This window comes from Mytilus trossulus, chromosome 2, assembly GCF_036588685.1.
Source record: "Mytilus trossulus isolate FHL-02 chromosome 2, PNRI_Mtr1.1.1.hap1, whole genome shotgun sequence".
Classification (NCBI taxonomy): Eukaryota; Metazoa; Mollusca; class Bivalvia; order Mytilida; family Mytilidae; genus Mytilus; species Mytilus trossulus.
Window position 1 is genome coordinate 34,019,059 of NC_086374.1, and position 17,548 is coordinate 34,036,606.

Consider the following 17,548-nt stretch of genomic DNA (forward strand, 5'->3'; position numbering starts at 1 on the left):
TAAATTAATATACATTGGTTTTATTTGACAAAGAAAATAAACAATTAACAAAGCCCGCATGTTTTTCTACACTGCTTGTTTATAACATAGTCTGTTGTATGACATCCGTGTATTATAACGTATTGACTGCAACTATGATAAGTATCCCAACAACCTAAAAAAAAGAAATATTCATTTTCTACATTTATTTATTCTTACAATTGTTTGTATTAATCGTTGATTCTTTTTCTGTACACTTGACTGAAACTGTCAAAAGTATTTTAGATAATAAGAACGATACTAAAAATGATTTGATATATATCATTATATTTCATCTACAAATTCATTTAGGCCTAAATCTTATTACTTTATATACCATTTTATCTTACCTCCTATACATTTCTAGGAATATGATTGGTTAAAAGCGTCCACGTGAAAACCGTGTATATTCAATATTAGGTTAGTAGGGAGGCAGGGCTTAATTCAATACACGGTTAGTAGTGGATTTACGACTTTGGCACTGTTTTTTTTTATTTAAAAGTATTAAAAGTTCTTTTAAATATTGTTATATCAAGGTTTTTGATAAAAAATAGTTATTGTTTGTATTAGGTTTTAGTACAGACCAATTGGAGAAGGTTCTTAAAATTGAACACTTGAACACTTTAAATTAGAGATAAGAAGATGTTATGATTGCAAATGAGACAACTCCAGTCTAAGTTCAACAAATACAGATAGTCGGTAAGATAAATTTGTTACATAGTGTGCTAGTGACCTAATATGATATATACGGGCTAAGTAAATTCTATTAGGGGTTCGGGATTCGCTCTCACACGATATGGAGTTTACTGACCCCGTTTATATCATATTAGGTCACTAACGCACTATGTAACTAATATTATCGGTCGTCCCTCTGTCTATATCGCTCTGTTCAGCTCTTAATATTATTCCGTATCATGTCTTTGTGGCGTCAAATACGTAGACCCGGCCTTCATAACTTTGACCCGGACTTATCAGCGACGTCATAATGTTTGAACCGACGTTAATAACTTTGACCTGAACTTATCAAATCATCTTTTGTGTGCTGGCGAAACAAAGCAAACACTTCCGAAACACGCAAATATAGCCCGATAAATCGATTATCAGATTATCTGCATATTGATATTGTAAAATATCAGCTGCTTGGCATTATATGAAGGCTTTTTGATCTCGTTCGCTACGCTCACTCGACAAAAAGCTTCATATCATGTCTCGCAGCTGATATTTTACGATATCAACAAGCAGATAACCTGTTAATCGGTACGTATCGTTTTATTCTTATTCATTGTTCATATTACAAAATCATATGGTTGGTTAAAAAAACTTGGTTTAATGTATATCTATAATTGAATTGTTATAATCATAGTTTGTTATTAATCATGTAAATTGTGTTTGAAAGAGAACAAACAGCTAATTTGGATCCTAATATCTGTATATAAAATTACTATCATTCTGAACTTGTTATCAATTCAACAGACATATGAACTTGTTAAACATAAAATGTTCGGTGTCAGTTAAAATTAATCTAAAAACAACATTTGAGTCCGTTTTATTATTGTTTAATACATGTTTTTTGAAATCGGAAGAGAAAATGAACCTCACTAACAATGCTTCATTGGTAGAGGCGTAAGTAATAATTATTATGTTAACACTTACTATGAGGAAGATAAGGCGTGAAACAGTTCTCTAATTCCCGTCTGTTACCAAGACATGTACCTGCGCATCGTCGTCTACGGTCACGGGTTCCATAACCAGATGTCGAAGAGCATCGTGACCATTGTGACCATTCTCCAAAGATTCCGCTCCCTACAAGTTTTAATCATATATAGTTCTCTATTTATGTCCCTTTAGGTGTAATACCACCAAATCATGGTATGTCACATCCGGTTGTATACGAAAGTAGGTCGAAAAAAATATTCCCTTGAATTTGACCGTTATAGGTAATTAATCCTACATTTTATTGCAGTAAAACTATTTCTGTGTCATAAACATGTCTTGGGTATTTCAAAACACCATTATTTTTTATTTGTGATTTCTATAGAAAATTTTGTAATCTTGAGGTTAAATGGTGACTAAACCTTGTGCACAAATAGAATAAGGGGAGAAATTTGATTGGTAAACTTCTAATGATGGTTATTTGCTTATATGCAATGAAATTTTATGTGAAAATTTTTCTGTAGAACTGGACAGGATAAAAATTTACTCATGCCAAGTATTTCTTTATTTGAAACAAAGATAAATTCTGCACAATTTTTTGAAAAGTGCAAATTTAACAAAGACTAATAGGGAAAAATCAATGGTGGTATTACACCGTAATGGATATGATACAAGCACGATTTAGGGTTTAAAATGATTTATATCTAACACCATACCAACACTACAAGGTATCAGTCTTAAAACGTGTATTAAGTGTCCCCTCAAGTTTTTCAATCTGTGCATTGTCTATTTAAAATTTTGGTTGTAATTAAACTGATGTCGAGTGTTCGTCAATGAGGCATAAACCTTAGGATGTACCACTAAATTAGATTTAAGAAATGCTTATTTCCGATCTTTGTCTTCCATGTTGAATGTATGTACTACCTTCCCGTAGGATGACATTATGCGTAGCTCTGATTCCTCGTCAGGATTTGGCGTAACGTATGAAGGGCTGTATAAGCGCTTAAACATTTGTATGAGGGTTCTGATTTTCAAATAATTTGGCCGCCAGCATTTAACTGTTATTATTTTTTTTTATTGTGCTGATGTTTTGAAGGCGGAATGACTTAATTATGATTTACTTAATATGCATTGTGTATGAACGTGTTTTTTTACTACAAGGATAGCAGTGGTTTTATTGCATTAATCTTTTATATATTTATATGAATGCGACGTGATAGCGGTATATCAGGTTCACAAGAGATTAACAGCTTGGAATTGAAAAAAAAATATACAAACGATGGTAAATGTTTAAAATGTCCTTTTTAATTGTTACATCATAAGTAAGTATGTCTCACGGATCCTTTGTATGGCCTACAATATAGCAGTTTCAATGAGATCTTTTGTGTTCATTCTTAATATTTAAATATAAGATATAGGGAAAACGGTAGTATTACATTTCCCAGCATTAGGTTGGCCTTTTGTGTACCAAAGACAGGTGAAGGAAGTCAACCTAGGAGCGCTGTGATTGGATGTAAGGGTACAATATATATTTTTTATTTATCTATGAATAACTGCAGTGTGTAAATTTACTAAATAATTTAAAAACTTATATCTTAAATATTTTCTATAGAATTATTTGAAAAGACTTTCAAAATTTCATAAATTTGGTGCAAAATGACGGTGGGCATGGATAACATAAACAAACTCCGTTTGAAATTGGTCATGATACTATTTGGCTTCAATTTTTAGAATACAGTAATAAAGTACTAACACCACACATAACTGTTTTATTCAGGTTTTTATTATAAAAACTTGTGAATTTAGAAAATGTTAGTATTGTCGCCTATGGCAGAATAAATAGTATCGTTTTCCCTGTAAGTTATTGTTACTAATACTTTTTTTTGTTTTAGGGCCATCTGTAGTCCGTTACGTGATTTTGGCTCTGTGTTGAACCCCATTGATGGACTTCTGCTGTGTGTTTTACTTTTGGTAGGGTTAGGGTCTCTTTAACATATTCCCCATTTCTGTTATCAATATTATAAAGCATTAAAAAGATTTCCATGAAATGAATTGTAAGAAGGGGTTAATGAGGTAGCTACATATACAAAATAGCTAGACACATGTGCGACCTATGCCAACGATATTAAACCATTACGGAAAAGTAAATGCAGTATTATGTCATATGAGTCAGTTTCTTAAATCGTATCATACAATCATATACAAACAGTTCTGGATAGTTATGGATACAAAAGCGAGACAGATAAGAAAAAAGAGGCTCTCAAGAGCCTGAATCGCTCACCTTATTTGTTTTGGTTAAATCTCTCATCAATGATTATTTTGGCTTTCCAATTTATTTAAATGTTCTTTGAATCGTCCTATTTTCTTCAAAAGCAAAAAAAAATTCATTTTCTCCTATGTTCTATTTTAGCCATAGGAGCTATGTTTCTTGACATACAAGAAAATAAAATAAAAAATTTATACTAAATACTCTGAAACTCATTTAGCCTAAGTTTGGCTGAAATTGATACAGCAGTTTCAAAGGAGAAGATTTTTTAAAGTAAGTCAACATGATGAACAAATTGTGAAAACAGTCTTTAAAGGGCAATAGCTCCTTAATGGGTCAATTGACAATTTTGGTCAAATGACTTATTTGTAGATCTTACTTTGCTCAACATTTTTGCCGTTAACAGTTTATCTATCTACAATACTAAAATTACGAGGTCCAATTTGTCAGCCGTCATCACATGAAAACGACGAATCAAAGAATTCAACTTTATATACAACGTATATAGTACAAAGGTGTAGATTAAAAATTACATCACCCCAGGCCCTTTTGTTTTCCATGTAATTAATATTGCCAATAATTAAGAAGTTCCGGATCGAGTCCGATACCGATACCAATAGTATAATCACCTGTTACTTATTACCTTAGCTGTACGTTCCGCATCAGACAGGGGCACCACCAAACAGTGTATGCAGGATTAATATGCTATATACACGGGTCATAATCACAGGGTTGACACTACCAAATTGTCAAATTTTTACCTATTGTAGTATTTTAATCAGTAATACTTTCTAAGATAACAATACGAATACTAAAAATCTGGACTAAAAAAAGGCGTATAGGTACAGTTTTCAATTTGTTAGCGGGCATGAGTGACGTAAAACAGCGAATCAAAGAATTCAACTTAATTTATAACTAATATAGGCACCATATAGGACAATGCTGTTGATTAAAAAATACTCCATTCCAGGACCTTTTGTTTTCCAAATAATTAGTATTTATCATGACCAATAATACTTAAGTTCCAGTTCGACGGGTTCAAACAGAAAGATTTGAAAGCAGAGAAAACTGTGTATCTTATAATCGGCATGATTTTATCAGATGGCAATACTAATACTAAAGTAAGGCTTGCGCATAGTTATATACTTTAATTCAGTCACGGACCCGCGATGTCACGGGTGTGTTCTAGTATCTATAATAATAATCAAGATAATAACCAAAAACTGCAAAATTTCTTGAAAATCATCAATTCAAGGGCATTATACCTGAAAACCCAGTTTCACAATTCGGTTGAAAATTTCAGGACAGGTAGACCTTGACCTAATAAATACTTTAACTTCTTGTCTTATTTGCTCTAAATGCTGGAGTTTTTGAGATATAAGCCAAAAACTGCATTTTACCCTGTGTTCTATTTTTAGCTATGACGGCCATGTTTTTTGACGAAATAGAAAATAAAACACAAACTTTATTGTTTATACACCCTACTGATCATTCAGTTGAAGTTTGGTTGAATTTGGTTGAGTAGTTTTAGAGGAGAAGATTATTTAAAGTTAGCAAATATGATGAACAAATTGTGAAAAATTTGTGGTCAATTGACAATTTTGGTCATATAAACTTATTTGTAGATCTTACTTTGCTGATAATTTTTGCTGTTTACAGTTTATCTTTATCTATAATAATATTCAAGATAATGACCAAAAACTGCAAAATTTCCTTAAAATTACCAATTAAGTGGCAGCAACCCGACATTGGGTTGTTTGATTTATCTGAAAATTTCAGAGCTGATAGATCTTGACCTAATGAACATTTTTATTCCATGTCAGATTTGCTGTAAATGCTTTCGTTTTTAAGATATAAGCCAAAAACTGCATTTTACCCCCATTGTTCTATTTCTAGCCATGACGGCCATGTTTTTTTCACAAAATGGAAAATAAAACACAATCTTTTTTCTAGATACCCCAAGGATCATTCAGCTAAAGTTTGGTTGTAATTGGTTCAGTAGTTTCAGAGAAGAAGATCTTTGAAATAGTTTACGACGACGACGACGACGAACGCCAAGTGATGGCAAAAGCTCACATTTCCTTTTAGGAAAGGTGAGCTAATAAAGGGAAGAACAGATAAAAGACCCACATAGCTGAATACCGCCCGCAATAGGAAATGGGAATAATAATCACTTACAAAATAGACAGAGGTAAGGTATGGCGGTGAACGAAATATTGGAAGCATACTTTTAATTGAGATTGTTAAACATCTGTCATAGCGATCAAAAAGGTCACAATTAAAAAAAATAGATAGCAAATATTTAATGCTTAATGATGAAAACAATTTAAGATTACTTCATTGAAAAAATATGCAAACACAAAATTCATACTTTTGTGAGATGCTATATTTTTATTAATCAACCTATTGGTAAAAACGAAAGATGAGTTTGTGAGATGTTGCTTAATCGGGTTCACTAAGGCCTAAATATTGGAAATATAAAACAAATGTATATTAGCAGTGTTTATTCTGCTGTTGTCTGATCTATGGTCGGATTGTTGTCTCTTTGACACATTCCCCATTTCCATTCTCAATTCTATCAAATATTTGTTGTTACCTAAAATTATATGAAAATATAATAAACAATATGTTTAAATGACAAATCAACCTTAAATATATTGTTACATCATAATGTGTGAACTATCTGCATCTTTCAATACTTATAAATTACATTTTTCTATAGACATAAATATAATTCTTAAAATACATGTATCATTTCCAAGGAGAAAATTCTAAGTTCAACACTTACCCGTTTGGCATGCAGGTAAGTTACAGAACTGTGCTTCCTGTCCATCACCGTAACATCTACCATGTCTACTACAATCCCTTGTACGAGTTCTACTTTCATCCCCACAAGTCTGTGTACACTGCGACCAAGCGGACCAATTTCTCCAGTATCCAATATCTAATCAGCAATTAAAATGATTAGTTACTCCTTCAACAACACAAAGAGAAACTTCAAATGCATTTCGATGATAAAATTGAACATAAAAAGTTCTACTTTTATCTGCAAAATTCTGTGAACAATGCGATCATGTCGACTAATATCCCCTGTATTTTGTATATAAATGAATCATAAATATTTTTCAAATTGAGAATGGGAATTGGAAATGTGTCAAAGAAACAAACTGTCAAGAGAACACAAAACTACCACGGAGGCGGGCTTCAGATGACCCATAAAATATGTAATAGTTCAATAACAATGGACGTCAGACTAAACTCAAAAACATTTAAATAAACTGAAATTAAAAAGCATACAAGACTAACAAAGGCCAGGGGCTCCTGACGTGGGACAGTCGCAAAAAATGCTGCTGGGCTAAACACGTTTAGGAGATGTCAACCCTCCTCCTATACTTTCTACCCATGGTAAAAAAAAACCACACAGCCATACACACAGTAAAACTCTGTTTTAAACATTCTGAGGCAGAATAAGTATCAAAGGAAACTAAGTAAAATGACAAAGATACGTATATTATCAAGGGACTACTAGCAGTTACTTACATGCCAGCTCCAGACCTCAGGGACCGTTCAATATTAATCAGATTGATGGGCTGGTGCATTATTAATAAAGTTTCATTAAAAAAAGTTAATGCCCATCATTTCAAATTCTGAAAAGGGCCTTGCCCATCTAAAAAAATCTATAATAAAGTCCTTGCCCGCTTAAACTTTAAACAATCAAAAACTATTTAGGTTCCTTTTCTGCTTTAACGTTTGCATGTTTTTGTCTTGAAATCAAAGAATAGACTTTGGTGTAAATACAAAATTTAAAATATGCTAGTTAATTCCATTTATATACATATATAGATATTTATGTGTGTATCAAACCCAAATATTATATTGTTTTTAAAACCAGCATGAATATACATGTATATAATTGATTTGATATTTACAGCCTCAGATACAACATGTACAATATTGATTTAAAATAAAGGAAATAATTCAAATTAAGGAACAATAAGTCTTGGACTAGTAAAAATATTATCATATGCTGAATTACTAAGTATTAAGTATTACTAAGTAAGTCTTATTAAGAGAGCATGTTTAATATAGTTCTAATATCGATGTCCCTTTATATGAGTTATATGAAATTCTAAGTTCATTTGAAAAAGTTATAAAATAAAATTAAAAACGACTATCCAATGATTTCGCCTAAACTGAAATGTTAAGCTTTTTTTTAACCTATTTATTAAATTCATAAGAATGACACCAATACAGCAAACTACCAAACAACTTATACCTGTAAGATCAATATATAAATGAAATAGCTGAAGGGTTTTATGGAAATCCAAGTTGATTTGAAAAAGTTATAAAAGAAATTAAAGATGACTGTCTGGATTTGGCCAAAACTTGGAAAACTTAAGCTTTTTCTTTTAAACCTATATATCAAATCCATACAATGACAGCAATACAACAAACTAACAAACAACTTTGTATTCTGTAAGATCAACAGTTAAATGAAATAGCCGTAGAGTTGTGATTCTTTTTTAAAGATGACTATCTTGAATTAGCCTTAACTGACAATTATTGTTGAGACTAGGTCCCTAATGTGTTTTGTACAAAAGAAATTTCCTACACACCGAAAAAATGAATAGCAAATATTTTCCAATAAAATAAGTTCTAGCACATCAAATATTCAAATTAAAAAAAAGTTCTCGCACATCCAAATATGTCCACAAAAAATTGCTTGCACCGTCCTATTTTGCACCGGCCCATCCATCTGATAAATAATTAACGGTCACTCAATTAAACTAATTAAGAGGTTATGTCTTTGTCATGTGAGAATAAAATAAAATTCCTCACGTTGGTTGTATAATATCATACCATCATAAAATATACGAGAAAAACCTAACCCGTGACATGCCAACAATTGTTTTGTTAACTCATTCTACGATAATTAAATGTTAATTATCTTAAACCGAATTTCTATTGATGAAATTGAACATTTGCATTATAGGTCTAGAACACTGTGAATTTTCTAAATTGCATGCTGTGTCAGCAAGTTACAAGCGCTTTTTAATTACCTTTTATGACTACACTTATTAATTTAAACAGCGAACACATATTTTAATACCAAAATACCAGAGGTTTTCATCCTGACAAAATCAACAATATTTAGTGTCTCAGTATGGTGTCTGAGTGCTACCTGTGTCACACATTATTCCTCGATTCAACATTTAATATAAACATAAATAGTAATCTGAATCTATTTGGAACAATTTTATTGAAAATGTTTGGTCAACACTCACCACATGCTGGTAAGTTACATTTCTGTGTCTCCTGTCTTTCGCCTGTACATCTACCATGTCTACTACAAACCCTTGTTCTAGTTCTATTTCCATCTCCACAAGTCTGTGAACAACGCGACCATCTCGACCAATGACGCCAATATCCTAAATGTAATGAATCATAAAAATGATAAGTAAATCAATCTATAACATGAAGAGTAACATGGAATTAAATGTTATTGAGGATATTGAACATATTCATTAATGGACTTATAGATCTTCAATTTGTTCACATTCTATGAACAACAAAAATATTTTGTTGATAAAAAATATTTCCCTTCTCTATTTATACTGTATAGTTTACAATAAAATTATTTTCATTTACTTGTATACATTATTCTATTAGGCGGCATTTTATTCAAGGTTTTGGTTGTTCAGTTACAATAAAGAACAAAAGAAACAAGTAAAATGACAAAGATACGTAGATTAACAAGGGGCTACAAATTGTCACTGTCATGCCAGTTCCAGACCTCAATTAAACTAATTGAAAGGTATGTCTTTGTCATGTGAGAATCACACAAAATTCCTCACGTTAGGAGTTTAATATCATACCATAATTAAATATACGAGAAAAACAAATCCCTCTCATGCCAATCAATGGTTTTGTTAACTCATTCTACGACATAAAAAGTTACTTAATCCGAATTGCTCTTCTTGAATTTGAACAATGGAATTAAAGGAATTAAACACTGTGCATTCTGAGCATGTTTTTAAAGCTTACATTAATTAAGTTGATCAAAGTATGACAAACCCGTTTCATGCGTTGTTAACAAAGTGCAACGGCTGCAAGCATAGTTAGCTAAAATTAATAGTTGAACAACACTAATCCACCAAAAAACAAAGAACACCAAAGGGGACTACAGGAAAATCACCAAATACAAAGAAGAAAACTCTAGGGGCAGCATCCAAAAAAACAGAGACGATTTACATGGTTTACTTAAATTTGCCAAAGATTTAGCCACAAACACCCATTTAAATGGCGATCTTTCAATAAAAGTGGGAATATTTACTATAACGCCACAAAACAGAGCACCATCACAGGTATGCACGTATATACATCTTCTTTCATCATCTTTATGGATATAATGCTAGAAAAACTGCCTAATAAAATGCAAGAGTTCTTAAAAGACAAGATGAAAATGGACCATGTCCCCACATGCTACGCTAGCTTATGTTAGGGGTTCTCTTATGTTATCCCTAAGAGTCTACATTTGGTCTTCTTTGAATGTACAAAAAAGACCGGTTTTTAAATTGGTCCCAGTTCCGAGCTCAGGTGTTCTCTTTGAATTTAAGTACGCTGCATATATAAACCAAACAGTTCTTGGGGGGTATTTGCTACGTATTGGGGTTCATTTACCATATGATATCTCTATTTTAAAGCAATTAACGGAGAGGATTGTAGCTTTCATTGCCTACAAATGAAGCACAGGCGTGCAAAAAATAAAGGTTCGGCGGTTTGTACTTTTATCCTGCCTTATCTTATCTGCGCAAAACATTCATACTATGGCCATGTTATTTCAAATTATTTGATTAATATATTTATCTTTGAATATAAAATAAGAAACTATTACAAAATTATCCGAAAAAGGGAAACGAAAGCAAGAAATTTTGAGGCATATATATTAAATAAAAACATTTTTTTTTTTATCTTTGATTAATTCATTAAAACAGCGTACACATATTTTAATGAAAGAACAAATAAAACTAGAGGCTCTGAAGAGCCTGTGTCGCTCACCTTGGTATATGTGAATTAAACAAAGGAAGCAGACAGTTCATGACAAAATTGTGTTTAGGTGATTGTGATGTGTTTGTACATCTTACTTTACTAAACACTCTTGCTGCTTACAATTATCTCTCTCTATAATGAACTTGTCCGTGTAGTTTCAGTGGTAAATATTAGTAAAAATTTACAAATTTTATGAAAATTGTTAAAAATTGATTATAAAGGACAATATCTCTATCTATAATAATATTCAAGATAATAACCCAAAACAGCAAAATTTCCTTAAAATTACCAATTTAGGGGCAGCAACCTAACAACGAGTTGTCCGATTCATCTACAAATTTCAGGGCAGATAGATCTTGACAAGATTTTAGCCGTAGCGGCAATCTTTGTTGGTTTGCCCGGTCACAAAACACATATTTTAAACTAGATAGCCTAATAATGATTCTGGCTATGTTTGGAAAAATTTGGCCCAGTAGTTTCAGAGGAGAAGATTTTTGTAAAAGTTAACTAAGATTTACGAAAAATGGTTAAAAATTGACTAAAAAGGGCAATAACTCTTAAAGGGGTAAACTGACCATTTTAGTCCTGTTGACTTATTTGTGAGTCTAACTTTGCTGAACAGTTTTGCAGTATACAGTTTATCTCTATCCATAATAATATTCAAGATAATATCCAAAAACAGCAAAATTTCATTTGAATTACCAATTCAGGGGCAGCCACCCAACAACGGGTTGTCCAATTCATCTTAAAATTTCAGGGCAGATAGATCTTGACCAGATAAACAATTTTACCCCCATGTCAGATTTGCTCTAAATGCTTTGGTTTTTGAGTAATAACCAAAAACTGCATTTAACCTACATGTTCTATTTTAAGCCGTGGAGGCCATCTTGGTTGGTTGGCCGGGTCAAAAAACACAATTTTTAAACCAGATACATCAATGATGATTGTGGCCAAGTTTGGATTGATTTGCCTCGGTAGTTTCAGAGGAGAAGATGTTTTGTAAAAGATCATGGAGATTTACGAAAAATGGTTAAAAATTGACTATAAGGCAATAACTCCTAAAGGGATCAAAGAGCATTTTGGTCATGTTGACTTGTTTGTAAATCTTAGTTTGCTGAACATTATTGCTGTTTACAGTTTATATTCATCTATAATAATATTCAAGATAATAACCAAAAACAGTAAAATTTCCTTAAAATTACCAATCCAGGGGCAGCAACCCAACAATGGGTTGTCTGATTCATCTGAAAAGTTTAGGGCAGATAGATCTAGACCTGATAAACAAATTAACCCTGTCAGATTTGCTCTTAATGCTTTGGTTTTTGAGTTATAAGCCAAAAATTGCATTTTACCCCTATGTTCTATTTTTAGCCATGGCGGCCATGTTTTTTTAATGAAATGGGAATTAAAACACAAACTTTATTCTAAATACCCTAGAAATCAATCAGATGAAGTTTGGTTTGAATTGGTTCAATAGTTTCAGAGGAAAAGATGTTTGTAAAAGATAATGGAGATTTACGAAAAATGGTTAAAAATTGACTATAAAGGGCAATAACTCCTAAAGGGGTCAACTGACCATTTTGGCCATGTTGACTTATTTGTAAATCTTACTTTGCTGAACATTATTGCTGTTTACAGTTTATATCCATCTATAATAGTATTCAAAATAAACAGCAAAATGTCCTTAAAATTACCTATTTAGGGGCAGCAACCTAACAACGAGTTGTCCGATTCATCTACAAATTTCAGGGCAGATAGATCTTGACCTGATAAACAATTTTACCCATGACAGATTGCTTAAATTGCTTTGGTTTTTGAGTTTTGAGCCAAAAACTGCATTTTACCCCTATGTTCTATTTTTAGCCATGGCGGCCATGTTTTATGATGAAATGGGAATTAAAACACAAACTTTATTCTAGATACCCTAAGAATCAATCAGATGAAGTTTGGTTTGAATTGGTTCAGTAGTTTCAGAGAAGAAGATTTTTGTAAAAGCTAACGACGACGGACGCAGGACGACGACGACGGACGACGGACGACGGACGACGGACGCCAAGTGATGAGAAAAGCTCACTTGGCCTTTTGGCCAGGTGAGCTAAAAAGGTTTTCATAATAACATATCAACCCTATTCATTGTGTCATCATGGCGTCTGAGTGCTTCCTTGTGTCAAGCAATACTCCTCATCTAAACATTTTATATAAACATAAATAGAAATCTGAAAATATATGCAATAATTTCAGTTGAAATATTTGGCCAACACCTACCACATGCGGGTGAGTTACATTGCTGTGTTTCCTGGCTTTTACCTCTACATCTACCCTGTCTACTACAGACCCTTGTTCGAGTTCTTCTTTCATCTCCACAAGTCTGTGAACAACGCGACCATGCCGACCAATGACGCCAATATCCTAAATGTAATGAATCATAAAAATGAAGAGTAACATGGAATTAAATGTTATTGAGGATATTGAACATATTCATTATTGGACTTATAGATCTTTATTTTGTTCACATTCTATGAACAACAAACATATTTCGTTTATTCAGTAAACTCTACCGAAAACGTTGATTAATAAATTAAACAAGACTAAAATGTGCTTTACCAGGTCTACATCTACATCTACATTCTACGTTGATCTGTCAAACTTGACCAATACTCAACGCTTCCGGTGGGCGCAAGAAAAAGAGTAATTTTGTAAAGTAACCAAAGAATATACAAGCGAGTATAAAGTATTAAAAAAAGTAAAAATAATAATAAAAGCAATGAATTAAAAAAGGGGGGGGGGTTCCCATTTGCTTTTCGTTCATCTGGCCTGAACCAATCCGGCTTCCGTGGCGGTACCAGGGAAATTAATCCCCGCCGGCACAGCTCCAGTCCATCATTTGACTTACTTGGCAAATGGGGGACTGCACAGATTAGATAGAAAGGATTGAAAGCTCCCTCTTGAAAGATACCAAGGAGGGAGCCTCAGCTATAGTTGCTGGTAGTAAATTCCAAACTGTCACTGTTCTTGGGAAAAAACTGTATTTGTAGCCGTTAGTCTTGGTTGAGTATTGCCGGAACTTCTTGGTATGTGATGATCTTGTTCTCGATGACATTGGTGTTAAGTATGTGTCGCATGGTATGTCCACAAGATCATTAACCACTTTGTAGAGTAATGTAAGCTGTAACTTAACTCTTCTGTTTTCCAATGTTTCCCAGTCTAGTTCTTCTAACATGCTGACCACACTACTGGTGTTTCTATAGCGGTTGGTGGCATAACGGGCTGCTCGACGCTGGACCATTTCAACCTTTTTAACTTGATCTTTTTGGTGTGGATTCCATACTGTTGCGCAGTAGTCTAAGTTGGATCTGACCATTGCAACATATGCATTTGTCTTGGTTTCGCTGTTGGATGTTCTTAGGTTGCGTTTTAGGAATCCTAGCATGCTGTTCGCTTTTTTAGTTACTCTGTTGATGTGCTGTTTCCAGGAGAGGTCGGATTCAATGTCGACTCCAAGGTATTTAGTACTTTTTGATCTTTCTAGCACTTGTCCCTTAAGCGTGTATGAGTGTAATATTGGTGAACGTGATCTAGTAGTAGATTGAACACTACACTTCTGTGGGTGGAAGTCCATGCCCCAGGTTTTTTCCCATTCTGCAAGTTTGTAAAGATCTTCTTGTAGTATATGATTATCAGCAGTAGATGTTATCGTTCTGTATACTATACAATCGTCTGCAAATAGTCGTGTGTTGGATGTTATGTTGTCAGGTAAGTCGTTGATGAAAAGGAGGAATAGTAACGGTCCAAGTACAGTCCCTTGGGGGACTCCGCTGACCACAGGAACTTTCTCTGAAGATTCTCCCTCAACGATGACTTGTTGGGTACGTTTGGCTAGGAACGATTTAATCCACTTGTGTGTTTGTCCTGTAACTCCATAGTGCTGTAGTTTGTTTAGCAACCGTTTATGTGGGACACGATCAAAGGCCTTGGAAAAGTCAAGGATAACCATATCAATCTGCTCTCCTTTATCTAGAGCTGATGCAAGCTCATGACAAAGCGTGATGAGTTGGGTTTCACAGCTTCGTCTTGCTCTAAAACCATGCTGACAGTTGGTAAGTATTTTGTGATTGTCTAGATGTTTCAAGGTGTTACTGACAATGATATGTTCCAGGAATTTACAACATAGACAGGTGAGTGAGACGGGTCTATAGTTACTAGCATCATATCTGCTTCCTTTCTTAAATATTGCTGTTACATTAGCTTGTTTCCAATCTTCTGGTACTGTACCGGATCTAATACTGGCATTAAATACAATGCATAAAAGGGTTGCTAGGTCGTCAGCACATTCCCTTAAGATTCTAGCTGGTATTTTATCAGGGCCACCTGCTTTACTTTCCGCCAAACCGTAGTTCCATGTTTAGTGCAAGAGTTGTCGTTCTTTTCACAACAAAGAAGTTATTTCTGAAATACGGGATTTAATTCCGGGTGTGCTTATTGAAATATTGTTATTATGGAATAAAACTATTTATTGTATATAATTAATGGTCATGCATATTTGTCAGTGTAACGATCGCGTATATGAGATCCGCGAAATGTAAGTAATTACGGGAAATAGTCCGTGATAATGACATCTTGGTTACAAACGTAAACAACTTGGGAAGTTGAAATTTAACTGTCCCAGAGATCGGATGCTTTTCGTTCTCCTAACCTATTTATTTCACGTTTGGCATTGTGAATTGATTTAAGAAGTAAAGTTAAGCTATTTTAGCATTTATTTACACATCTTCAGATATTAGTTGTGTAAAGAGACGGTGAATTCCGTTACACATTGTATTTGACGGTGGCGTTTTTGCCGTGAAGCAATTTTAGCCCAACCCTGGCCTAAGTTTGGAATTATTCATTTTATTATCGAAACGTATATTTATTGCTATTTTTATTTTTGTCTTAACACTGACATTATGCAGGTTCTTTGACTTGGTTTAAATTGTGTGAATTATATATTGACTTTGAAGAATTGAAATTAATATTCCTGCATACTAAAATATTTTATTTAGAACTCTTTGTTAATTTGCAGCCTTGTATACTATTCCGCTCGGTAGTTACATTTTTACAACAATATCATACCATAATTAAATATACGAGAAAAACAAATCCCTCTCATGCCAATCAATGGTTTTGTTAACTCATTCTACGACATAAAAAGTTACTTAATACGAATTTCTCTTCTTGAATTTGAACAATGGAATTAAAGGAATTAAACACTGTGCATTCTGAGCATGTTTTAAAAGCTTACATTAATTAAGTTGATCAAAGTATGACAAACCCGTTTCATGCGTTGTTAACAAAGTGCAACGGCTGCAAGCATAGTTAGCTAAAATTAATAGTTGAACAACACTAATCCACCAAAAAACAAAGAACACCAAAGGGGACTACAGGAAAATCACCAAATATAAAGAAGAAAACTCTAGGAGCAGCAGCCAAAAAAACAGAGACGACGCTTAAAACATCATGATTTACATGTTTTACTTAAATTTGCCAAAGATTTAGCAACAAACACCCATTTAAATGGCGATCTTTCAATAAAAGTGGGAATATTTACTATAACGCCACAAAACAGAACACCATCACAGGACGGGTATGCACGTATATACATCTTCTTTCATCATCTTTATGGATATAATGCTAGAAAAACTGCCTAATAAAATGCAAGAGTTTTTAAAAGACAAGATGAAAATGGACCATGTCCCCACATGCTACGCTAGCTTATGTTAGGGGTTCTCTTATGTTATCCCTAAGAGTCTACATTTGGTCTTCTTTGAATGTACAAAAAAGACCGGTTTTTAAATTGGTCCCAGTTCCGAGCTCAGGTGTTCTCTTTGAATTTAAGTACGCTGCATATATAAACCAAACAGTTCTTGGGGGGTATTTGCTACGTATTGGGGTTCATTTACCATATGATATCTCTATTTTAAAGCAATTAACGGAGAGGATTGTGGCTTTCATTGCCTACAAATGAAGCACAGGCGTGCAAAAAATAAAGGTTCGGCGGTTTGTACTTTTATCCTGCCTTATCTTATCTGCGCAAAACATTCATACTATGGCCATGTTATTTCAAATTATTTGATTAATATATTAATCTTTGAATATAAAATAAGAAACTATTACAAAATTATCCGAAAAAGGAAAACGAAAGCAAGAAATTTTGAGGCATATATATTAAATAAAAACATTTTTTTTTTTATCTTTGATTAATTCATTAAAACAGCGTACACATATTTTAATGAAAGAACAAATAAAACTAGAGGCTCTGAAGAGCCTGTGTCGCTCACCTTGGTATATGTGAATTAAACAAAGGAAGCAGACAGTTCATGACAAAATTGTGTTTAGGTGATTGTGATGTGTTTGTACATCTTACTTTACTAAACACTCTTGCTGCTTACAATTATCTCTCTCTATAATGAACTTGTCCGTGTAGTTTCAGTGGTAAATATTAGTAAAAATTTACAAATTTTATGAAAATTGTTAAAAATTGATTATAAAGGACAATATCTCTATCTATAATAATATTCAAGATAA

General features: G+C 33.2%; 1 protein-coding gene across 3 annotated transcripts in view; it reads right to left on the reverse strand.

Annotated features, from left to right (window-relative positions):
• The window catches only part of LOC134707064 (neuroendocrine convertase 1-like), a 59,054-nt gene continuing 41,506 nt past the window's right edge, over positions 1-17,548 (reverse strand). For 2 of the 3 annotated variants that reach the window (XM_063566548.1, XM_063566547.1), the window contains 5 exons: positions 13,253-13,396; positions 9,223-9,366; positions 6,726-6,881; positions 1,672-1,821; positions 1-154 (listed from right to left, as the gene is read on the reverse strand). In XM_063566548.1, the coding sequence (XP_063422618.1) occupies positions 45-154; positions 1,672-1,821; positions 6,726-6,881; positions 9,223-9,366; positions 13,253-13,396 (704 nt within the window). In that variant the 3' untranslated portion in view covers positions 1-44. The remainder of the gene's footprint in view (positions 155-1,671; positions 1,822-6,725; positions 6,882-9,222; positions 9,367-13,252; positions 13,397-17,548) is intronic. The other variant, XM_063566549.1, reaches the window with a different exon arrangement.